The sequence below is a fragment of the Physella acuta genome, unplaced genomic scaffold, assembly GCF_028476545.2.
Source record: "Physella acuta isolate Inbredline_101_S28 unplaced genomic scaffold, ASM2847654v3 ptg000728l, whole genome shotgun sequence".
Lineage (NCBI taxonomy): Eukaryota > Metazoa > Mollusca > Gastropoda > Physidae > Physella > Physella acuta.
Genome location: NW_026732246.1, coordinates 1 through 25,777, shown reverse-complemented (window position 1 = coordinate 25,777; position 25,777 = coordinate 1). Strand labels below are relative to the sequence as shown.

General features: G+C 40.2%; 2 protein-coding genes across 3 annotated transcripts; both read right to left on the bottom strand.

Annotated features, from left to right (window-relative positions):
* Window positions 1-1,206: 1,206 nt before the first annotated feature.
* Window positions 1,207-14,050, bottom strand: LOC131950028 (microprocessor complex subunit DGCR8). 2 transcript variants are annotated; one of them, XM_059312041.1, is made up of 17 exons: window positions 13,863-14,050; window positions 10,688-11,658; window positions 10,375-10,517; window positions 9,971-10,049; window positions 8,834-9,754; window positions 8,148-8,243; window positions 7,899-7,968; window positions 7,610-7,670; window positions 7,351-7,432; window positions 5,865-5,966; window positions 5,126-5,224; window positions 4,399-4,484; window positions 3,345-3,445; window positions 2,845-2,944; window positions 2,419-2,553; window positions 2,171-2,263; window positions 1,207-2,047 (listed from the first exon to the last, which is right to left on the bottom strand). In XM_059312041.1, the coding sequence occupies exons 2-17, from the start codon at window positions 11,055-11,057 to the stop codon at window positions 1,970-1,972; spliced, it is 2,616 nt and encodes an 871-aa protein (XP_059168024.1). In that variant the 5' UTR covers window positions 11,058-11,658; window positions 13,863-14,050; the 3' UTR covers window positions 1,207-1,969. The 2 variants fall into 2 exon arrangements, with proteins under 2 accessions (XP_059168024.1, XP_059168025.1); XM_059312042.1 differs by lacking the exon at window positions 13,863-14,050 and adding an exon at window positions 13,650-13,678.
* Window positions 14,051-18,301: 4,251 nt separating this feature from the next.
* On the bottom strand, window positions 18,302-23,895 carry LOC131950033 (sex peptide receptor-related protein 2-like). The gene is made up of 4 exons (XM_059312048.1): window positions 23,771-23,895; window positions 23,356-23,512; window positions 19,479-19,642; window positions 18,302-18,902 (listed from the first exon to the last, which is right to left on the bottom strand). The coding sequence occupies exons 1-4, from the start codon at window positions 23,893-23,895 to the stop codon at window positions 18,302-18,304; spliced, it is 1,047 nt and encodes a 348-aa protein (XP_059168031.1).
* Between the last annotated feature and the right edge of the window lie 1,882 nt (window positions 23,896-25,777).

The following is a 25,777-nucleotide window of genomic DNA, read 5'->3' as shown; positions in this document are numbered from 1 at the left end:
CAAATTAAAAACAAGCGTGTAAACAATTCCTGGCAAACTAATGTTTAGTATTTTAGGGAAAAAAATCTTTTATTTTTGAATGTTATTCCTTAAAGGTCACTTATAATAAACTCGAATGTTTTATTTAATACTTGTGGGATAATTTCTATATTCTTGAGTCACTCGGGGTTTTATTCACAAACAAAAATCCAACTAACAGACATGGCAAACCTTAGCCTATACATGGCTATAATGCAGTGATTTTCCTCACTTTCTAGATATATTTGTCTTTGGTGACAATGCAAGAATGTCTACTTTTAATGAAATTAGGTTAGTCATTACTATTTCATTTAAATATGACTGTATTAAATAATAGATCAGCTGACCAACCATGCTGAAGTGCTTGCATGGGTGTTGACTGTGGACTAAGAGGAGGCAAATGATTGTTTAGTGAATGCAAGCCACTGATCAGGTGTTAATGAAAACAAAATTAAACAAACTTGCTAAAAGCATTGGTCGTCAGAACGTATAGGTGATTTCTTGAGAGATCAATGCTTTTAATTTAAGAAAGTAAATTAGTTTTTATTTTCTTATTTTCAGTGCATTTAAAAGATTATTAGAAAGGTTTTTAAAAATTAATTTTATTGAAATCAGACCTGTTTAAAACAGTTAATTCAAAAATTTCATTCATGTAGTAAACAGATTTTTAGTGTATACAGCAGCAATGTAAATTTTCCATTAGGTTATCTAGCTTAAAAATGTTGAATAAACAAACACAATCAGTGATAAAACTCTATACACAGTATTACCAACTGATGCAGTGGTCACCCCCACCAACTGATGCAGTGGTCACCCCCAGTTAGAAACCAACTGATGCAGTGGTCACCCCCACCAACTGATGCAGTGGTCACCCCCAGTTAGAAACCAACTGGTGCAGTGGTCACCCCCAGTTAGAAACCAACTGGTGCAGTGGTCACCCCCAGTTAGAAACCAACTGATGCAGTGGTCACCCCCAGTTAGAACCAACTGATGCAGTGGTCACCCCCAGTTAGAAACCAACTGATGCAGTGGTCACCCCCAGTTAGAAACCAACCGGTGCAGTGGTCACCCCCACCAACTGATGCAGTGGTCACCCCCAGTTAGAAACCAACTGATGCAGTGGTCACCCCCACCAACTGGTGCAGTGGTCACCCCCACCAACTGGTGCAGTGGTCACCCCCAGTTAGAAACCAACTGGTGCAGTGGTCACCCCCAGTTAGAAACCAACTGATGCAGTGGTCACCCCCAGTTAGAAACCAACTGATGCAGTGGTCACCCCCAGTTAGAAACCAACTGATGCAGTGGTCACCCCCAGTTAGAAACCAACTGGTGCAGTGGTCACCCCCAGTTAGAAGAGTGGTCACCCCCAGTTAGAAACCAACTGATGCAGTGGTCACCCCCAGTTAGAAGAGTGGTCACCCCCAGTTAGAAACCAACTGATGCAGTGGTCACCCCCAGTTAGAAACCAACCGGTGCAGTGGTCACCCCCACCAACTGATGCAGTGGTCACCCCCACCAACTGGTGCAGTGGTCACCATCTAAAAACATGAAACAACTAGTGCATAAATAAAGATTTTCTAGAAATTCACACTTATAAATATGTTGTAATGGCCAACTGACAAGTAAAATGACAGCAAAAATAACATTTTAAATACAACTTGATATAAAGTTAGCCAGGTTAACTTAGACCATCCAACTTTGTTAAATAAAGTATTCAGTATCTGTATAGAAATAATCCAAGATATTCATTTCATTAACAACTATATACAATATAATGACATCAACCTGTATTATTATTACAAACTTGAAAAAAATATTAAGCAGGCTAAAGTAGAAAATAGACAAGGTAAAAAAAAATGTTGACTCTAGGTATCTCTGTTCAATGCAATAAATGTGTGAAAAGACCAGAAGTTCAAGCGGGACACAGCTAAAGGTCCACACCGGGACACAGCTAAAGGTCCACACCACTCATTTTACTTGGTAAGTCTTTACTTGAGATGATCATTTTCCCTTTGGACTGTATTGCCTCCTGATCAAATACAAACATTGGCAACTTAGAGTGAAGTCATTCTGGAAAACTTGTTAAGTTGACAATTTCCATAATTATCTAAACAGCAAGGTAAAAACAGGGATTTTAGAAAGATAACTTTACCTTCTGCCTGTGTAACTTTTTCATTTCATCACGCAAGCTCTCTAGTACTGAGTGATTTGGAGCATGGCTTTTGACATCATTCACCTCTTCAGGCTGCAAGGTAAAACAGGAGTTAGAACTAGACTCTACTCACACACACACACACAAGTTGGCAATAGATGCTACTCACACACACACAAGTTGACACTAGACGCTATTCACACACACACAAGTTGGCACTAGACGCAACACACAAAGATATAGCTCACCTTTTGAACAGGCTTCTCTACACTGGTGCCATACAGACGCAGCAAGGAGCCCCAGCTGGGTACATGAGGGTGGAGCTTGGCAAGGATGGCTTGAGCAGCCAGTTGCTTCCCTTCTCTTTTGTTTTTAGCCACAACCTGTTCAATGGCCACAATATCCTTACAATATCCCACCAAACTAATGTCTGTCCACATTATCCTTATAATATCCCAAACTAATGTCTGTTCACGTTATCCTTACAATATCCCACCAAACTAATGTCTGTCCACATTATCCTTACAATATCCCACCAAACTATGTCTGTCCACATTATCCTTACAATATCCCACCAAACTAATGTCTGTCCACATTATCCTTACAATATCCCACCAAACTAATGTCTGTCCACATTATCCTCACTAATTGAATAGAAACTTAGTCCAACTTACTGTGGCTGAATGTTTGCCAACATTGATGGTGAATTCACATTTCTGGTTTTTCAGGGGTTTGGTGCTGACATCACAGTTTGTCTTGCCCATCCCAAAGTTCCTACAGGAGGAAAGTTGCTCAATGTATATCCCTACCTTACTAATAAATATATACTTATACAACTAAACAGACACTTATTTGATACAGGTGAAAATATACCAACTGATGAGCTGGTAAAAACAGTTTTTACCTTTAACACATACCTGCCCAACTGCATAAAAAATCCATTCCCAATAGACAAATGGCATATAGCACTAAGGATATTTCAACATGGTAAATATTGAGATATTTATTACCCTTTCAAATACACTGTTATTATTTTAAAAAGAATTTGACTTAATACTCCTTGCTCCTTGTGGAGCTTATAAACCATAATCTTTGATTTTGTCTGCATTATAATAAAGAGACAATTTAGTATTATCATTAACATCTCAAGTTTAGATAAAGTAAAAAATATTACCTTCTAAGGCACTCCAACAACAGCTGGTATGGGCTGGGTTGGCCGACTTTGTTTCCTAATTCATTTACTCGAGGATCTGTCACTTTCACCTCATCAAAAAACTGTAACAAAAAAAAAGGGTAGAAATGTGATGGTTGCCTTGGGCCAATGAAGTACATTTGTTCTCAAACTTTGCTAACAGAAAGAAATGCCATCAGTTTTTAGATCTCTGAATAAGAAACTGTTTAGTGAAGGTTAAAGTCAATCTTAGTTAAGAACACATAAAAGACTTGCGGTCCATGTGGCAGGTGTAGTAGAGTTTACCTGTTTCAATTACCTGGGCATACGAAGGGATAGTGTGGTGAGCACTCTGACCAGCCACCTTTACTTTCCCTTACGCAAGTCAGATACCCATCAGAGCTGGGTGGAGTCAGAGAAACTATGCTGACTAGAGCCCAGGATCCGAACTGGAGACTTTTGGGTTAACTGTTAAACACTACCATTCTATCACATCATCCCTTAAAGTAACACTTAGCATCAATCTAAATTCTTCTTCTTCTTCTTTGTTCTTAATTATTAGTGTTGACGGGGATCGAGATTTATCTGCCAGTGGGTTTGAACTCGAGACTTTTGTTCGAATTTATCAACCATGAGCTTTTTGCCGACTCGACCACGCCTCCAACACAATTAAGCGTTACGTGTCAACTGGTTATGCGCCATTGAGGCCATTGACTCCGATTTCAGCCTGCTTTTCTTTTTGGATTTGCTTCCATAGCCTTTGTCCAACCAAGAACAAACTACAAGGCAGCAGTTGTTTAATTTTGGAGTTGTCTCTCCTAGAAGAGTGGCTGTCCCCAGCTAACGAGCCTCATCTGCCCGAGGGTTCGAACTCGAGACTTTTCGGTTTAGCAACCATGAGCTTTACCGACTCGACCACGCCGACCCCATCAATCTAAATAACACTACCATTCTACCACATCATCCCTTAAAGTAACACTTAGCATCAATCTAAATGAATAATTACTTGGGAACTCTGAATTAAGATTCCAGAAATGTGTCAAGTAAAAATACTCACAGAGAGATCAGATATATTGCGCTTGATCTCTTGGTCTGTAATCTTCTTAAATAGATCAGGAATCAAAACCTTCAGTGTCTCCTTGGCTGAAAGTGTTATTGGGGCAAGTATAGCAATTTAAATTTATGAACATAGATCAGGAATCAAAACCTTCAGTGTCTCCTTGGCTGAAAGTGTTATTGGGGCAAGTATAGCAATTTAAATTAATCAACATAGATCAGGAATCAAAACCTTCAGTGTCTCCTTGGCTGAAAGTGTTATTGGGGCAAGTATAGCAATTTAAATTAATCAACATAGATCAGGAATCAAAACCTTCAGTGTCTCCTTGGCTGAAAGTGTTATTGGGGCAAGTATAGCAATTTAAATTAATCAACATAGATCAGGAATCAAAACCTTCAGTGTCTCCTTGGCTGAAAGTGTTATTGGGGCAAGTATAGCAATTTAAATTTATGAACATAGATCAGGAATCAAAACCTTCAGTGTCTCCTTGGCTGAAAGTGTTATTGGGGCAAGTATAGCAATTTAAATTAATCAACATAGATCAGGAATCAAAACCTTCAGTGTCTCCTTGGCTGAAAGTGTTATTGGGGCAAGTATAGCAATTTAAATTAATCAACATAGACCATCAATTGCAAAACCCCAACACCCCCACTATATTCTAGGCATTTAATTATGTAAAATATAAAATATAGGAGCTACAGGATGAAATGCTAATAGTTAAACTAACCTGCTTCTTGTTTGGCCACCTTTTTAGATGAAGCGTATCCAGTACCATACTCTATGTTGTTGATCTTAACTGTAGCGCCATAAGGTGTCTTGGAATTTTCTAGAAAATGTTCACATTTTTTAAATAAATAAAGTAGTAAATCATAAGCCCTGCAGTAAATAGAAAAGCTACTGCTGTACAATAAGGTTAAGACAAGTACTTTTATTAAATAGACAAAGAGCTCAAGTGAAGTGGAACATAGATCATTGAGAAAATCTTTAAGCTGCCTTTATCTTACTTAGTTGCTTTATTGATACAAGAAATTACATGTTCCTGAAAGTTTTCAACATTACTTTATTAATGAATACAACTGGTCAATTTCTTCAAACTGACCACATGCTATCTGAAAAGCCCATGTGCACACCTCTCTCTCTCTGTTCCGAGACTATGAGATCAGTATCTTCAGCAATATCTCAGCCTAATGGTGATGTGTGACATTAGATAATGTATGTTTAACATCCATACTACTGGCGACGTGTGACATTAGATAATGTATGTTTAACATCCATACTACTGGTGATATGTGACATTATATAATGTATGTTTAACATCCATACTACTGGTGATATGTGACATTAGATAGATGTGAGGAAAACAATGGCACACATAAGAAAAATTTATATCTGTTTACTGAAGCTTGTGTAAAAGTGAAACCCTATTAATAAACAAAACATTTTCTAAACAATGATATTATACTAACCTAGCTCCTTAAAAGCATACACTGGTTGTATTTTTAAAGTTCTTTGCATATATTCATGGAGGATGCACAGATAGGATTTGCCGGTTGGATTCAGTATAAATTCTGCCATAAATAAAGCAATAAGAAATATATGTAATGTTTTATTCATTAATCTTTATCCATACAAACAACGCATAGTATAGATTTATTATCTTTTCCAAACATCAGTAGTGAATCTGGATTCATACTGTTGCGTTAAAATTTCTGTGTGCTACTTTCCAAATATAAATTCAACATAGTTAAGGGAGATAATGTATAATTATCAGGGCGGTCTGAAAAGTTTGCCACCTTAACATGAAGATGTCAGCACATGTCAACAAAACCTGAAGCATGTGTGACAACAATCCACAATATTCACCATTTGGACGAGAAATTATTGTTTCACTGTTGTTTTAGTCATCTGTTAGTGTTTTGGTGAAAATGGGGGGAAAAAAACAAATACCTTGCTCTTGTTCTTACTGAATATGTATTGTTGAATGGCAATGAGCCTATGTAAACTTTAACACAATGGGAATATTTTTAAGGACTCTGATTGCATGCTAGGCTTGATCACTCCAGACCAAAACAAAGTGTGAATATGTACTACTTTGTTGGCACAGTTTCTAAACAATAAATCAGACTTTGATGAATTACTGTACATTAAACCAGATTCACCATGCTGCTCTAGAAAATACAATACAGAATTGAGAAACAGCCCCAATAAAGGCAAAACTGTTGGTTCAGCCAACCTGAATGACTTTTTTTTCTTCCCTGAACTTGTGCTCTGAGAACTTACATTGATGATATCGCTAGCACCATTGTAAAAAAATGTTAATGGAGAGAGATGCTATATGGTTGGGTTGATGAGCTAGCACCATTGTAAAAAAATGTAGAGAGATGCTATATGGTTGGGTTGATGAGGTGGCACCATTGTAAAAAAATGTTAAAGGAGAGAGATGCTATATGGTTGGGTTGATGAGGTGGCAGTATTGCTGAGGGAAGTGCCAAGATCTAAAAGAAGGTTAGGGAGAGATGGATTTCAAGCAATAGTTAGGTCACAAACTTTTCAGACTACCCAGATAGGTTTGTAAAATTAAAAATCTGAAGAAATTAAGTAATAAAATAATAGTGAGCATCATCATTCGTTATTTTACCTAAGGAAGAAAAGTGTACAAAGAAGCAGATTTTGACATTTACTCTGCTCTTTTCACAACTCAATAGAAAAATGTTTTTTTTAATTTGGTCAGGTATTTGTAGTATGGGTGTTGGGGGTAAGGTGGTTGGGAGGTACCAAGATTTGGGGTTTCAGAAAGAGTACATTGCTAAAGTGTATATAAGCAGCTAAAAGAACAATGCACAAATGGTTGTGTATGACATAGTTCAGTGAGACCAGGGGGACAACTACTAGACGCTACTTGTGCAAAGGGAGTCAACTAGCTCAAGAGATGGCAAACCAAACTAGACTCACCTTTCTTCTTCACATTCTCACCTCCCCCATCAACTTTTAAATTACTTGGGATTGGACAGGTGATTAGCTTGGTAGATGGTGGCTGGAAAAAATTGTTGAAGTTTTCCTTCAGGAACAAGAATTTTAAAAAACTTCTACTGTTGAAATTAGTAGATGACTAACACACTTGACAAAAGAAGTACCAGTAAACAATGTATGTTTGAGAGAAACTAAATATTAGCACCCTTTTAAGATTAAAAACAAGTGTGTTCAAAATTACCAATTCTGGTCGACTGCGTTTACTTCTCTCACTCAAGTGTTTCCTTCTCTCTTTCCAGGACCTGTCAAGTTCAAACTAATGTTTTTACACATCAACTTTAAACTAATGTTTTTACACATCAACTTTAAACTAATTTTTTTACACATCAACCTCAAAACTAATGTTTTTACACATCAACTTCAAACTAATGTTTTTACATGTCAAATTCGAACAAATTTGTTACACACAAGTAGAAACAGCACAGATAAATTATGCCCCCACCACCAGCTGATCCAAAAAGCCAACTGACCTGTATTTCTTTACTTCCAGTGTCTTGAACTGGAACAGTTTCTGGCAGTAAGAGTGGATTGTGGTGCTATCTAGTGAAAATATTGGGGAGTGGGATTAACAAATATTTTATTTAAATGTGTCAATGTTTATAATAGCTGCATTCAAGTGCCATATAGGGACAAATTATTTGAATTAAAAGAGTTTTTCTTCTACTGTTGTGAAAACAAGCCAGATAAAATATGCAAGCAGAAAATGTCCAGATCTCTACCTAATAAGGACTCCTTAGCTCTCTCCTCAGCTGACTTGATCTTGACTTCAGCAGCGTGGGCTTTCAGTTTCTCATTGGCTGTTGTGTTCTGAGAGGCTGAAACACACATCAATTGATTTTCTTGTTACATCAAGTAGACCATGAATGAACATTTGCAAATAATAAAGTTCCGGATTTTAAACCTGATAGTCCAATGGGCAAACCAAGTAGAGTTCACCTGTTTCTATGACTTTGTCAGCACTATGCCCAGGCGTCTTTACTTTCACTAACGTGAGTTAGATACCAACCAGAGCTGGGTGATGTTCTACTGACTTAACCCTGGATTTGAGCTACACTTTCTGGTTAGCAGTCACTATCACCATGCCACGCATCCCCACATTTAAAAGTAGTTACGACAATATTTTTAATTTTTCTTTTAGTAGAATGGAAAACAAATTGAAAAAACTGTAAAAATTAAAGTTTTTTATGCCTTTGATATTCCTTGAATGCTATTCCTAACAACACAGACCTATTTTATTTATATTTTAAGAAAAGCTGGGTGCAGTCAGACAGTTGAAATGTAGGGGCTTACCCCAAAATTATTTCAATGAGTTATTGCTCCTGGTCCAAAGCCTTGTGTTCATATTTAATGTTTTATTTATGGATTGCTGTACCAGTTTTTAAGATAAGAAAAATCTGTGACTGACCTGTATAACTATTCTCATTCTCCACAGCAGTGACTGCAATGTTATTATCTGTAGGCCAGCCAGATGCTGTGTCCAGCTTTCTTTGCTTTCCTCCATGCTTCTTTCTCAAGGAGTCAATTTTACGCTTAATGGTGGCCAGAGAATTGCTGCCACTAGTAACCAGCTCGGAGGGCTCAGCATTACTGGCAGATTCCTCGCTGACCAACTTACTAACATGGTTGGCCTCTCCCCCCACATTACTGGCAGATTCCTCGCTGACCAACCTACTAACATGGTTGGCCTCTCCCCCCACATTACTGGCAGATTCCTCGCTGACCAACCTACTAACATGGTTGGCCTCTCCCCCCCCATTACTGGCAGACTCCTCCCTGACCAACCTACTAACATGGTTGGCCTCTCCCCCCAGCATTGTGTCTGCCACAGCCTCAAGACCTGAAGGTTTACTTGCTTCAGCTGAGTGGGAGAGATCTGTCATGTCTACAGTAGCATCACTGCTATCCAATCCAACCCTAGGTTTCAGCCATGTCTGTTGGTTAGTTAAGGCATCATGGGAGTAGGGGCAAGCACTCTTGTTTGCATGTCCAGGAGGGGAAACCCCATCTGAGACCTGCATAGAAGTTATCACAGTGTCAGTTGGGCTAGAACTCTGGTCAAAGCACGATGTGTCCAAACTGACAGCAATGTTCTGTCCAGTGGGAGACAGGCAGACAGATTCATCTGGCTTTAGTTTAATCCCTGTCTCTATCCCTGTGTGTAGCGCATCCAGTGATCCAGGGGCAGATATTTTCTTGAAACTGGACGATTCTTCTGCTACCACCCAGACTTTAGCAGGTGACTTGCCGTCAGAGCTGGGGACATAGGACTGGGCTGGCTCCTCACACACCACAACAGACTCCTCTCTCTTGGCACCAGTTTCTGGACCTGTTACAAGTGATAGGCTCATTTATGTCACACAGGTCCAAACAAATACAAGAGGACTGTTGAGTAGCCGTTTACAGTACAATACACAAAATTCAGAGTTAACTTGAGCCATGGTCTCTACATATACTACATATGCACACAACTAAGTACCCAAGTAACCCAAAGGTGCTAGGCCCATCACAGCCCCAACAATCTATTAAAGTAAGTTCTCTGTACCTTCAGTTGTCACTGTTAACTTATCCAGCTGCTTTCTGTATTGTAGACATGGAATGGCAGATATAGGAATGTCATGGGTCTACAAAGAAAGACAAGTCAAAAACTTGACTGTTTGAGACATTACTAGAAGTTAAAAATAAAAATTATCAAAATAATGTGGGGAGAGGTATAGGCAGTCACTGACACAGATCCTGTCCCTATTGTGATTTTAAAAGTAGGTCATTGTAGTGATTAGAAAAAAAACTGATTAAAAAAATGAATGACTTATGAACAAGTATATTGTAGATACCAGCATAAAATGTATGATTATATACAAGGGTCAAGGCCAGCATAAAATCCATGATTATATACAAGCACAAATCCAAGACAAAACATGTGTTGATTATATAGCTTAAAGCACATACCCTAGCACTTGCTGATCCCAGAGAGTAAGGTCTTGCCATTGTACATACTCGTGTCTCCTTGTGTAGGTAGACAGGCATCCCGCAGTTGTGTGTCACCCACACCCAGCCCTCAGGCAGAATATCAAAAGGGTCAGACTCCAATTCTAGGAAAATAGAATTTCTAAGTATTGGCAATAATACAAGTATAATTTGAAAATAGGTAACATCAATTTTAACAAACAGTTGAAACAGTCTATTTTAAAAATTCCAAAACATTGTAAACTAATTTGAAGTCAGATTTACAATAAACAACTTTTACAAAAGAAAAACAAACCATTTAATACAATTTTGTGCTTGATAATTGGTCTTCCGTCATCATTTTCATCTATTTTCTTAATGGAATCCTTATCAATTCCTTTCTCAAGCATAGCATGAAGCTCTGAGTCATCTAGATCTTCAGAGCTGCTGCTGTAGTTATCATCCAGCTGCTTCCTCCCTATCCCATTCACCTGTCTCTCAGTGCCCCCGTCCTCCTCGCTGTCCACCTGGTCGATGATCTCAAACTCATGCTCCTCACCAGGGTCTCCATAATCTCCCTCGTTATTGCTGCCCTCGTCATCCTCCACCTCCCTCATCTCAGGGTCCTCGCTACTCTCCACAGTGTCAGCCATCAACCAATCCTCAGACAAATCTGGACCACTCATGACTGAATACACAAAATCTCTCAAGATCAAGTCATGTAGAGAGCCTCAACACAACACAGGGCTCAAAGTGTTTTACAAACTGACACAATCTAGTGGTGCTACACACAACACTTAAAAGTTGTCCATTCTGCCACAAGTGGCTCCCTCAAATTCCAACCTTCTCATTTGGTATTGGTTGGATCTTTGAAGTTTTCACTTTAAAAGGCAGAAGTCTCAGTAGGAAGATAGAGATAACACCCTAACTACTAACCAAGAAGGAAGTTTTAAAGTAAAGATGAAAAAAACATTATTTTTTCAAATGTAAATATGAAAGTAGAAAAAATAAAAGCCCTGTAATTAGTAAATAAAGATGGAAAAACTGACAAGAACAGAAACTCCAAGCGATCAGCTCTTGTGTAGGTGCCTGAAGCTAAAATGACATTGCAAATAGTACTGAACAGACCAGGGGTCGCAGTCTTTCAACAAACACCCAGCCTGCAGCACAAGCAGCAATGCAGTGTAGTTTTCAATTGTCTGGTTCCTTCACACGTCCAACATTCAGATCATCCATTATGCACTTTTCTAGTGAAACATCTATTCTTAACTCCACCAGAGAAGAAGTCTGAAATTTAAAATACAAAAAATGCTTGTTAAAAACAGATAAAATATATTGAAATGTTGCGGTTGTTACTCCATAAATTAATAGACAACATTTAAATTATTTTAGCACTGCTTATTCTCTCTACTGATAAAAAAATTGCTGAAATTTAAGTAATATTTGTAGGCCTACTTATCTGATGAGTAGACTTATGATTTAAATCAAATTAGTTTTACCAAGGGTCGATGAGTGCAAATAGGTTTTTAAAATGTCCCATTTTATTTATGTTAGGCCCTATCTAGAATCTAGACCAACCATGTTACGTATGCACATTATTTAGTCCTATGAATTTAATAGTAGGGTTTGATCCTTGGATAGACACATAATGATATATAATGTGGTAATATTAACTTATTATACTAAATTATAGGCACCTAATTGGCAATGTAAAGACCACAACTTGCAAATTAAATACATTAATTGCATGTGTCTATTACTTACTACTTACTAGTTATATTTAATATTAGTAGGTATTCTGTAGCATTAAATTATTAGAATTAAAGTTTAGCGCTGTTTATGTGGTTAAAATAGAGGCAGATAAGTTTGATGAGTTGGGTTCAATCATTATTGTTATTGACATAGACAAAATCTGTTTTTATATTTATTTTCATCAAGACGATGTTATAACCTAAATTTTCACTTTCATAAGACAATTATTGATGAGCTGTAAAGGAACTCTGTGATTGATCTTCTGTGGGGTGGGGGTGTGAGTGGAGAGGCAAGGGGGTGGGGGTAGTGTCGAATTCACAAATTATGAATTGTTGGTATGTAGAAAATAAAAAACAACTAGATAGCGGCGTATGCTTCGTCACGGCCTCGCTGGTCAGCTCGTATTGAATAATAGATCTAGTAATTAATAATAGATCTAGTTAATAAGTATAGGTTTAGGCCTATTCAATATTAAAATATCTTGAGTGGATAATCAATGATTAATCAATTTAATCATGTATGACTAGATCTAGTTAGATGTAGATTAATTGTAATGTTAAATGTAAGCCTACGACTCTAGATCTAGATCTCAAAAAAGTAATACAAATATTAGGTAATCTATCGTTTTAGGTACGTAAAATCGCCCGCGACTAGTAATGTGAAAAACAGGTGACTCCTTACATTTTAATAATTATTTCACATTTTGAGGCGCATTTATGTTTTGAAAAATACAAAAATGTTTCCTTGTTTCATTTATGTACCTGTTTCTAAACAATTGAATTAAAACTTTTCAGTAATAAATGAACACCAGCGATGTTTCCAACAGATGCAACCATGCTCATTTACTATAGCAGCAATCTTGTTAAAGTTTTATTTTTATAGACTTATAGCGCAAGATTCAGGCGGAAGACACTCTATTTTACAAATGGCTGCTGTTTATATAGCAAATCTTGCTTGCAGACACTGCTGTTTAAAGTTAATTTCGGGCCTATATTGATATATTTAGCCATTTATTTAGGTTTATTATTCATTTATCTATAATATTTGACACAAACATATCACAATATACTTCTATTACAGCCTTGACAATGAGGTAACGTTTTCGTACATTAATACTAGCCGCGGGCGATTTTACGTACCCAAAACGATAGATTACCAAATATTAATATTAATATCTTAGATCTGGTACTACTAGAGATTCTAGATCTAGATCTATCTAGAGTTTAGATCTAGAAAATCTAGATCGAGAGTCTAAATCTAGATCTTAGAATGATCTACAGATCTAGATCTGCCCATAGTCTGTCGTCTGCTTCTCGGCCTCACTTTCAAAAATTTTAAATTCAGGGCGGAGCATTTGACTAAAGATTAATTTTATGAATGCTTATGGCTATTGAAAGTAATATTATTTAAAGAAAAAAATACGGCAGAAAAACAGACAACGATGAAATTTAGACTCCTAGGATAATTTAAAAGACTAAAAAGAAAAAAAGCTAGGCTACAAAGTTATAATATAATATTTTTCTAACATCTTCCTTGATTCTCGATTAGGTTGCCAGATAAATATTCCATATAGAAGTCTATAGGTAAAAAAAAAACTACTAGATCTAGTATTGCACTGTTTGATTCCTACCACTAGACTGTTTACTCTTACGGTCTTACACTTTATAAAATAAATGATTCCCAGTCATGTTCGGTTATCTCTTAGCCATATTTCACATATAATAAAGATTCATAATTACATGAAGAAAAATCTCAATAAGGATCTAGAGATCTAGATCTACTAGATTTAATATTAAAATGAAATTGAAGAATCGTTGTCTTAAAATAGAATTTTGGGTTATTTTATTAAAATCACATTTGTGATTGTTGTCATTTTTTTAAGCTCAGTTACAATTCGAAAAGGTAAAGTAATTCCTCTACATCTGGAATTATTAAAACTAAATAAAATCAATGTGTTTTTATAATGATAATGATAAACAGATTCATAACTTATGGTGCATTGTTTAAATGGCAAGTGTGTTTAGAAAAAAATTCCTTTCATTTGGTTTAACTAGTAACCAAAAAAAGTAATAATAACCAGATAGATCTAGGTTTTAGATCTAGAGGATCTAGATTTAAAAAAAAAACCAGCATTGCTTCGACTTAATTCAGCTCTAAAAATTGTAAGAATATCCATGTTTGGCAGTCGTAAGTCTAAAGCAACACGAGGCTCAAATACTAAATTGTCTACTGTACCAGAGTTTCTTCCAGGCATCTCTTCGGGGAACGAAATGGAATTTATATAGGAAACACAAACTTTTACCAGTGTCCACTACAGATGGGGGGGGGGGGGGGGGGGGGGGGGCGGGCGCCGACTTTAGGGGGCGCCAAAATGTGTTGGAAAAAGTAATCGAAAGTTTGAGGGGGGTGCAAATTGAAAGTTTGAGGGGGGGGGGCTGCAAATCGAAAGTTCGTCCCCGGGCGCCGGGAAGGGTCGCTACGCATCTGGTCCATCCCCCCGTGTAACATATTGGGATTTGTGAAGTCAAGGGAACTCACTCTTCTGTATTAGTATTATATTTATATTGTTATCTTGAGTGATGTCCCTTACATGTTATGTATATAAGTGTCTCGCCACTTCCGCCCTCTCTCTCTCTTTCCTCATGGTGTGAATAAACTACTGTTAACAACCAATGTGGCTTCTAGTCAGTGATTCCAATCTATCACACCCCGCCCCCGGAAAATGTTGATCCTCCACCCCCCCCCCCCCACCCCCATATCAAAATATCAAATGCACCACCCGAGAAAAAAGTCTGGAAGAAACACTGCAAACTCTCTTAATTATTTCAATACAAGTAAAATATAAGCTACAGCACGTATTTTGAATGAATTTATTAGACCTTTTATCCCTATATTTTTGTACTTCTTCAGGGAATAATTTAATCGCTTGCTGCATCATTCAAAAACGTGTTTGCTATCAACGGGTCAGTGGCGTAGCTAGGGAAGGACGGGTGGTGCGGCCGCAGACTTTATAGGAGCGCCAAACGGGGTAGAAAAAAAAATAGAAAGCTCATTCTGAGCTGCATTAATAAATTATACGCAGTCAAAGGTTAAGAAAATAGAGTGCTACTAAGTTTTACAGTCAAAAGTTAAGAAAATAGAGTGCTACTAAGCTTTACAGTCAAAGGTTAAGAAAATATAGTGCTACTAAGCTTTACAGTCAAAGGTTAAGAAAATAGAGTGTTACTAAGCTTTACAGTCAAAGGTTAAGAAAATATAGTGCTACTAAGCTTTACAGTCAAATGTTAAGAAAATAGAGTGCTACTAAGCTTTACAGTCAAAGGTTAAGAAAATAGAGTGTTACTAAGTTTTACAGTCAAAGGTTAAGAAAATAGCTCTACAGACTGGACTGTTTTCCACATCAATTATTTGACACCAAAAATAAATAAATATTTGTTACAGGATAGTAACGACTGGTAAAAAGTGGGTTGGGGGGGGGGGGGTCGGGCGCTTTTTCGACCACTTGAATAGCTATATACAAACGGGGGGGGGGGGGGCGAAAAACGGATATTTCGTCCTAGGCGCCAGAATAGGTCGTTATGCCTCTGAAGCGGTACTTGTTTGGATCGGTACACAGCCTTACTCAGTGCTAGATATTTTAACGAACAAAGATGATGCTTTATGAGTTAACGTGCTGGGTTTCTTTCAAATATTTGTCTTGGTGAGGGATATTTTAATCTTGCAGTGTTGGGGGTGGGTGTGTGGACATTATAAGAATTGATAACATATGGCCAATATATTTACTATTTTAACTCAACACTTATTTCTATTTTGACCGCGAGGGGGGGGGGGATGGTGGGCGTGTAACAAAGGGTGCGTTGTCCTTGCCGCCGTAGAGATGCCTAAAAATAATAAACACTGTCCACATGATTTGTTATTTTTTAAAATTAATATTGAAGTCTTCCTGTAGGGCCTACATATTGTGTGGTAAAAATCAACAGCAAAAAATTAAAATTAAAATGCTATATCTTCATCCGTGTGAAAAAATCTTTACAGTAGAAATAAATCGGGAGTGATCTTCCCAAAACTTTCTCGTCCATTCTTATATCACAGTAAGGGGGCGGGGGGTGACATGTTTAACCACAGAAACAGCATGACTCTATTTCACCAGCTCCGTGAACCACTAGATCCATTATTACCTGCAGCTCTGTTTGCAGTAGATTCCAGAAGTTAATCCTTGATTGTGGATTATAAGGCATAACACCTTTCATTATAGGTGGAATGTTATTGGTGGATTCAGTTACCTCATGTGGTTGGCATTGGGTGGATTCAGTTACCTCATGTGGTTGGCATTGGGTGGATTCAGTTACCTCATGTGGTTGGCATTGGGTGGATTCAGTTACCTCATGTGGTTGGCATTGGGTGGATTCAGTTATCTCATGTGGTTGGCATTGGGTGGATTCAGTTACCTCATGTGGTTGGCATTGGGTGGATTCAGTTACCTCATGTGGTTGGCATTGGGTGGATTCAGTTACCTCATGTGGTTGAGATAAAATGGAATAAGTTGCTCATTTGGTTGACATAAAAATATTTCAAGCACACATTGTTGTAGGGATAAAATATTTCAAGCACACATTGTTGTAGGGATAAAATATTTCAAGCACACATTGTTGTAGGGATAAACTATTTCAAGCACACATTGTTGTAGGGATAAACTATTTCAAGCACACATTGTTGTAGGGATAAAATATTTTAAGCACACATTGTTGTAGGGATAAAATATTTTAAGCACACATTGTTGTAGGGATAAAATATTTCAAGCACACATTGTTGTAGGGATAAAATATTTCAAGCACACATTGTTGTAGGGATAAAATATTTCAAGCACACATTGTTGTAGGGATAAAATATTTCAAGCACACAAGGTGGTTTGTGGCCAATAATGCAGTGGCCAAAGTGGTTTGTGGTTAGTATGGCAATGGCCAAGGTGGTTTGTGGCCAATGGTGCAATGGCCAAGGTGGATGAGGCCATTTGTTTGTATTGTGACACATGAAATGCACAACCAAAGACAAGTTTCTAGATATTTTTAATGAATCCGTCAAATGTCTAGCCCACGTTTAATTCTCATAAGTCTACATTGAACAAAAAAACACCAGACACTTATAAATAAGATTACATCTGCATCAAAGTTTTTTAATTAAAGTAACACAAACTAAACATTATTGTTTTCACTGACTGGGTGCAATCTAACACCTTTTTAAAAAATTTGCTAATTAGTCTAATATACTGAGTGCTAATTAGTTTAATTATAGGTACTGTAAAGCCTAATATACTGAGTGGTAATTCGTGATTTTAAACCTTAGAAGCTGTTTTCAGTTTTCATTCCCGAAATTCTGGTGGGGGAGGGGTGGGGGAGGGGTGAGGCGAAGTTCTGGCTGATGTGTGATTCAGATTGATGGGCAGTCTGTCTGCTAGTGATTACACACATTTTCATTTCCAAACTCTCGAATTCAGATCCGTTTTTGGTTTGTAGCTCTTTGCGATCAGTGTTGTTGGGTACCTGGCTAACGTAGGGTGGGCATAGTGCTGTCCACACCATTCCACTGTATGCTAATGTGAGTACCTGGCTAACGTAGGGTGGGCATAGTGCTGTCCACACCATTCCACTGTATGCTAATGTGGGTACCTGGCTAACGTAGGGTGGGCATAGTGCTGTCCACATCATTCCACTGTATGCTAATGGCACAGAAACTATCTGCTCTAAGGACCCGAGATTTGGAATAACAAACAATGCACAAGGTAAACAAATGCAAAGTTGAAGGAGTTAAAATATGTTAAATTTACCTCATACAAAGTTTACAAATAGATTTTAAATACGTTAAATTTACCCAATACAAAGTTGACAAATAGATTTTAAATATGTCAAATTTACCCGTTACAAAGTTGACAAATATTGCCGTACTTTTTAAAAACAACACACGAAGGGCCAACGTGTATTTAAAAACCCTTGATTATAAAAAGACCCGAACTTATGCTAGGAACCAGGAGGCTGGTGCTCACTGACCACTCGGCCACCTGGCTCCACTCGCACGGCTGTGTCCGACTTGTCCATTAGGTGGCGCCACAGAAGGATGACGTCACGTGGCTTTAAGCCTCAAGTGTTGGTCAAAACGTGTTCCTGACACGGTGCTGCAAGGGTTAAAGGTCGCCGCGCCTGGCAAGTCTCTCTTCATCATACGTCTGTCTGCCGGCACTGTCCTCACGTTTGACCGGTCTGCCGGCACTGTCCTCACGTTTGACCGGTCTGCCGGCACTGTCCTCACGTTTGACCGGTCTGCCGGCACTGTCCTCACGTTTGACCGGTCTACCGGCACTGTCCTCACGTTTGACCGGTCTGCCGGCACTGTCCTCGCGTTTGACCGGTCTGCCGGCACTGTCCTCACGTTTGACCGGTCTGCCGGCACTGTCCTCACGTTTGACCGGTCTGCTGGCACTGTCCTCGCTGAGCGTGCTTGTCTTTGTGCTCTTCAAGCTGCTAGAGACGCTCAGCTCGGTAGAATTTTTTTTGGCGCAGCCGGAAGTCTGACAGCCGGAAGTCTGACAGCCGGAAGTGTGGCTGGTTTTGGAGTCGGACTTACCCCGCCTGACGACCAGCTTGGGGGACGCCATGCGGCTGGTGTGGAGAAGCTTCCAGAACAAGAGCCGGAACGTGTCACGGAACTTCCGGCCCGTCACGCAGTAGATGAGGAAGTTGATGGCCGAGTTGGTCAGCACGATCAGGTCGGCTAGGGCGGAGAATCTGGCAACAGACAAGGTCATCTTTTAACAGACAGGGGCAGATAATCTGGCGACAGACAAGGTCATCTTTTAACAGACAGGGGCAGATAATCTGGCGACAGACAAGGTCATCTTTTAACAGACAGGGGCAGATAATCTGGCGACAGACAAGGTCATCTTTTAACAGACAGGGGCAGATAATCTGGCGACAGACAAGGTCATCTTTTAACAGACATGGGCAGATAATCTGTTAATAAACAAGAGCGGAGAATCTGGCAACAAACAAGGTCATCTTTTAACAGATAAGGGACGATAATCTGTCAATAAACAAGGGCAGATAATATGTTAACAAACAAGGGCAGATAATATGTTAACAAACAAGGGCAGATAATATGTTAACAAACAAGGGCAGATAATTTGTCAACAACAAAAAACTATAGGATTATCATTTCACATGTAATAATCCATTTCCACTGGGATGACAGCTAATCCGTCATACAATTATTTAAGACACATGCTCCACCGTACACAACATGTCATCTAAATGCCATCTGATCAGGTCTGACAAATAAGCCAGATGTCAGGTGCCAGTGTGTACCTGTTGACGTCCCGGTTTGTCTGACCAAAGTTGTCCATGCCCACGGTCAGGATGAAGGACGTGACCTCGATGAGCTCACACAGGAAGAAGATGGCCGTCATGCTGATGACCATCAAGGTCAGTCGGTGCTCCTGGTAGCTCCGTCTCTGGGTGGGGGAGGGGAGCTGGGGGTAGAGGATAGTGGCAGTGTGGTAGTGGGTAGTGGCAGTGTGGTGGTGGGTAGTGGCAGTGTGGTGGTGGGTAGTGGCAGTGTGGTGGTGGGTAGTGGCAGTGTGGTGGTGGGTAGTGGCAGTGTGGTGGTGGGTAGTGGCAGTGTGGTGGTGGGTGGTGGCAGTGTGGTAGTGGGTAGTGTGGGTGTGGGTAGTGTCAGTGTGGTGGTGGGTAGTGTCAGTGTGGTGGTGGGTAGTGGCAGTGTGGGTTTGGGTAGTGGCAGTGTGGTGGTGGGTAGTGGCTGTGTGGGTGTGGGTAGTGTCAGTGTGGTGGTGGGTGGTGGCAGTGTGGTAGTGGGTAGTGGCAGTGTGGTGGTGGGTAGTGGCAGTGTGGGTGTGGGTAGTGTCAGTGTGGGTTTGGGTAGTGGCAGTGTGGTGGTGGGTAGTGGCAGTGTGGTAGTGGGTAGTGGCAGTGTGGTGGTGGGTAGTGGCAGTGTGGTGGTGGGTAGTGGCAGTGTGGTGGTGGGTAGTGGCAGTGTGGTAGTGGGTAGTGGTAGTGTGGTGGTGGGTAGTGGCAGTGTGGTGGTGGGTAGTGGTAGTGTGGTAGTGGTAGTGTGGTAGTGTCAGTGTTGTAGTGGGTAGTGTCAGTGTGGTAGTGGGTAGTGTCAGTGTGGTAGTGGGTAGCGTCAGTGTGGTAGTGGGTAGTGTCAGTGTGGTAGAGGCTGAGGGTAGAGTGTGGTAAAATGGTAGTATGATTAAGGGTAACTTTCTCATGTGACCAGCAATCTCTCACAGCACGAAACTACCATTATCAAGCCATCACCATTCATACTGGAAAAGTCGTTATTTTATCTCTTGGTAATTAACCCATTCATTACAGCGAGCCTCTTTGCTGCAACTAGAATAAAGATGAGGAATTTATTCTGGGTAATTTATGCTATGCCATTTATTGTGTGCCCAGTGCTGTGTAGTCAGGGAAAGACCGCAGTTGTCAACATCTTCAGCTCTTCGTAGATGGTGTTGTTAAAAGAAACGGTGAGTGGTGTTTTTAAAGAAACGGTGAGTGGTGTTGTTAAAGAAATGGTGAGTGGTGTTTTTAAAAGAAATGGGGTTATTAAATCTTTAGGTATGGTTTTTATGAGGCTGACGTATCGGCTGCTCGGGGTAACTAAACAAAATATTTTAAAAAGTCGAAGAAATATTTTCGTTTTCTCATTTCATATGTAAATAAACATGGATAACTAGGTCACGTAGATTTTAAAAGCGGAAGTTTATTAAAAATATTTACCGGAAAGTTTTCAGTAAAATGTGGCGTTTATATTAATAACATCCACAACCTTGCCTGCTTTGGGTACCGTTATTGAATAAATTAATAAATTAATAAATGAATAAATAAATGAATAAATGAATGAATAAATGAATGGATAAATGAATAAATAAATAAATAAATAAATAGATGAATAAATAAATGAATAAATAAATAAATAAATTAATTAATTAATTACTTAGTTAATTAATTAATTAATTAATTAATTAATTAATTAATTAAAATAATAATTAAATGAATAAATGAATAAATAAATTAATTAATAAATTAATGAATAAATAAATGAATAAATTAATGAATAAATTAATGAATAAATTAATGAATAAATAAATAAATGAATAAATTAATGGACTAATTAATGAATAAATAAATAAATAAATAAAATAAATAGATGAATAAATGAATAAATAAATGAATAAATTAATGAATAAATTAATGAATAAATAAATTAATAAATAAATAAATAAATAAATAAATTAATTAATTAATAAATTAATAATATAATGAATGAATAAATAAATAAAGTAGTTAGCCACGCTTGTCTTATTAAAGTGAAAATTCGCGTCCTAATATCGGATTGATGTAAATAAATAGAAATGTAGCCTTAAAGGGAAAAATAATTTCTAAATTTCCCTGCATTTGAAACTTTCATAACAGCGATTCTTAACTAAATAAAATTTCGGTTATCTACTTTTATTTGTATCATTGACCCTCACGCTGTTGATGAAACTTTATCGCTGACCACCTACATATCATCTACCTCACCTACATATCATCTACCCCACCTACATATCTACCTCACCTACAGATCATCTACCTCACCTACAGATCATCTACCTCACCTACAGATCATCTACCTCACCTACATATCATCTACCTCACCTACATATCTACCTCACCTACAGATCATCTACCTCACCTACATATCATTTACCTCACCTACATATCATCTACCTCACCTACATATCATCTACCTCACCTACATATCATCTACCTCACCTACATATCATCTACCTCACCTACATATCATCTACCTCACCTACATATCATCTACCTCACCTACATATCATCTACCTCACCTACATATCATCTACCTCACCTACGTATCATCTACCTCACCTACACATCCTCTACCTCACCTACATATCATCTACCTCACCTACACATCCTCTACCTCACCTACAGATCTACATTTTAGACCAAATTTACGAATAAACAAACAACAAAAACACGATTAGCTTTATTCCACGATTAGCTTTATCCCATGATTAGCTTTAATCCAGGATTAGCTTTATTCCACGATTAGCTTAACCTATTAGCATTAATCTGTTGTAACTTGTTTTAAAAATTAAACTAACATCGCCCCTAAATTAAGGTCATACATTCTAGTCAACAGGATTCCACATGGAATAACAAATATCCCATCCTGCATGTAAAACAAGTTTCTAATCAGTATCCGCTCCTCCGGTTGGTCAGATTTGGCTTTGGTTTTGGTCGACAAATTAGAAATGGCCTACAGTAAAACGAGATGATCCGTTCAAATAAAAGGGATCCAATTTCGTATTATCGAGTCTGTTCAGTGGATCTAAAACTACAGAGATGGGGACTAACTTTGGTATTATCGAGTCTGTTCAGTAGATCTAAAACTACAGACATGGGGCCTAACTTTGGTATTATCGAGTCTGTTCAGTAGATCTAAAACTACAGACATGGGGCCTAACTTTGGTATTATCGAGTCTGTTCAGTGGATCTAAAACTACAGACATGGGGCCTAACTTTGGTATTATCGAGTCTGTTCAGTAGATCTAAAACTACAGACATGGGGCATAACTTTGGTATTATCGAGTCTGTTCAGTGGATCTAAAACTACAGACACGGGGCCTAACTTTGGTATTATCGAGTCTGTTCAGTGGATCTACCTGGATGATGGACAAATGTTACCAGGATGAAGGACAAATGTTACCTGGATGAGGGACAAATGTTACCTGGATGAGGGACAAATGTTACCTGGATGAGGGAGAAATGTTACCTGGATGAGGGAGAAATGTTACCTGGATGATGACAAATGTTACCTGGATGAGGGAGAAATGTTACCTGGATGATGAGAAATGTTACCTGGATGAGGGAGAAATGTTACCTGGATGAGGGACAAATGTTACCTGGATGAGGGAGAAATGTTACCTGGATGAGGGAGAAATGTTACCTGGATGAGGGACAAATGTTACCTGGATGAGGGACAAATGTTACCTGGATGAGGGACAAATGTTACCTGGATGAGGGACAAATGTTACCTGGATGAGGGAGAAATGTTACCTGGATGAGGGACAAATGTTACCTGGATGAGGGAGAAATGTTACCTGGATGAGGGACAAATGTTACCTGGATGAGGGACAAATGTTACCTGGATGAGGGACAAATCCTTCTTGTCACGGTTGAGGACTTTGACCAGCAGACCGTTGAGCGTGACGAGAGCAGCAAAGGGCAGCAGGAAGTTGACCGTCAGGTTCAGCCAGCGGTTGTAGACACTGTTGTAGAAGGTCAAGGTCCCGAACTCTGTCCTGCTCAGCCAGGATCATAGGTCAGTTAAATATAGATGGATCAATCGGTGGGTTCAACGGAATGATGGGTGGACTGATACACATACAAACTGACCACATACAACCACACACATACAAACTGACCACATACAGACAACCACACACATACAAACTGACCACATACAAACAACCACACACATACAAACTGACCACATACAGACAACCAAACACATAGAAACTGACCACATACAAACTGACCACATACAAACAACCACTCACCTATGGAAAGTTTTTTTGGGACCGGTGTTATTTCTCCCGAGGTAATCGTACTTGTAGGCCATGTAGTGGGGTGTTTGGTACACGACGGCGAATACAAGTATCGATACAATGGCAATAATCGCCATCTTGACTCTAGAGAGAGAAAAGGATAAACCAAAACTGGAGGTAGGGAGGACATTAAAAAATGTCTACAGCTCTCCCACTGCCAACCCCTAACGATATAGAATTTATATAGAATATACTTTTACCAGTATCCGCCCCCCCCCCCCCCCTTTCCACCCAGGAAAGTCTAGTACGATGTCAGTAAAACAGATGAACTCTACTTCATCTGCCCATGTGTCTAGGGCATGGAGGATGATGAGAGGACGATAGCAACTTGATCCATGGGAACCAGAATCTCTAAAGCCTGGCCAGGTCAAGCCCTCGTCTGGCATTCATTCTCTCGTTTACATGCAGGGTGTGTGTGTATGTGTATGTATGTGTGTTTGTGTGTGTGTGCGTTTGGGTTCTGTGAGGGGGTCTGTGAGGGTGGATGGGTCTGTGAGGGTGGGTCTGTGAGGGTGGGGTCTGTGGAGGGTGGGTCTGTGGAGGTGGGTCTGTGAGGGTGGGTCTGTGAGGGTGGGTCTGTGAGGGTGGGTCTGTGAGGGTGGGTCTGTGAGGGGGTCTGTGAGGGGGTCTAGTGAGGGTGGCTCTGTGAGGGTGGGTCTGTGAGAGTGGACGGGTCTGTGAGGGGGTCTGTGAGGGGGGGTCTGTGAGGGGGTCTGGTGAGGGTGGGTCTGTGAGGGGTCTGTGAGGGTGGGGTCTGTGAGGGTGGGTCTGTGAGGGGTCTGTGAGGGTGGCTCTGTGAGGGGGTCTGTGAGGGGTCTGTGAGGGTGGGTCCTGTGAGGGTGGGTCTGTGAGGGGTGGGTCTGTGAGGGTGGGTCTGTGAGGGGGTCTGTGAGGGGTCTGTGAGGGTGGGTCTGTGAGGGTGGGTCTGTGAGGGGGTCTGTGAGGGTGGCTCTGTGAGGGTGGGTCTGTGAGAGTGGACGGGTCTGTGAGGGGGTCTGTGAGGGGGGGTCTGTGAGGGGGTCTGTGAGGGTGGGTCTGTGAGGGGTCTGTGAGGGTGGGTCTGTGAGGGTGGGTCTGTGAGGGGTCTGTGAGGGTGGCTCTGTGAGGGGGTCTGTGAGGGGTCTGTGAGGGTGGGTCTGTGAGGGTGGGTCTGTGAGGGGGTCTGTGAGGGTGGCTCTGTGAGGGTGGGGTCTGTGAGAGTGGACGGGTCTGTGAGGGTGGGTCCTGTGAGGGGTCTGTGAGGGTGGCTCTGTGAGGGGGTCTCTGTGAAGGGGGTCTGTGAGGGTGGGTCTGTGAGGGGTCTGTGAGGGTGGCTCTGTGAGGGGGTCTGTGAGGGTGGGTCTGTGAGGGGTCTGTGAGGGTGGCTCTGTGAGGGGGTCCTGTGAGGGTGGGTCTGTGAGGGTGGGTCTGTGAGGGTGGGTCTGTGAGGGTGGATCTGTGAGGGTGGGTCTGTGAGGGGGGTCTGTGAGGGGGTCTGTGAGGGTGGGTCTGTGAGAGTGGGACGGGTCTGTGAGGGGGTCTGTGAGGGGGGGTCTGTGAGGGTGGGTCTGTGAGGGGGGTCTGTGAGGGGGTCTGTGAGGGTGGGTCTGTATCCCAGCATCATGTGCTCTGTGCTGTTCCAGTTGTTGATGGGATAACGTAGGGAGGGAGGGGAGGGTTTGAGGGCAGAGGAGGGTGTAAGTAAGGGGGAGGGGTTACGCCCATTTGAATGGATGTGCCACACAATCAAAGGGAAAACAATTAGACTCGCAAATTCAGCGCTATTGAGTTACCTCGTCTTGGGCGTCCAGCTATTAATAGCACGGAACTTGACACGTGACAGGGCGGGATGACGTCACGTCTAATCACGTGAGTGTTGAGGTTACTGGGAGTGGGGGAGTGGCGTGAATAAGTGAGACGAGATGGGACGGGCTAAATGTGGGGGGGGGGGGGGGGGGGACTAGAGAGGGGTAGAGGGGT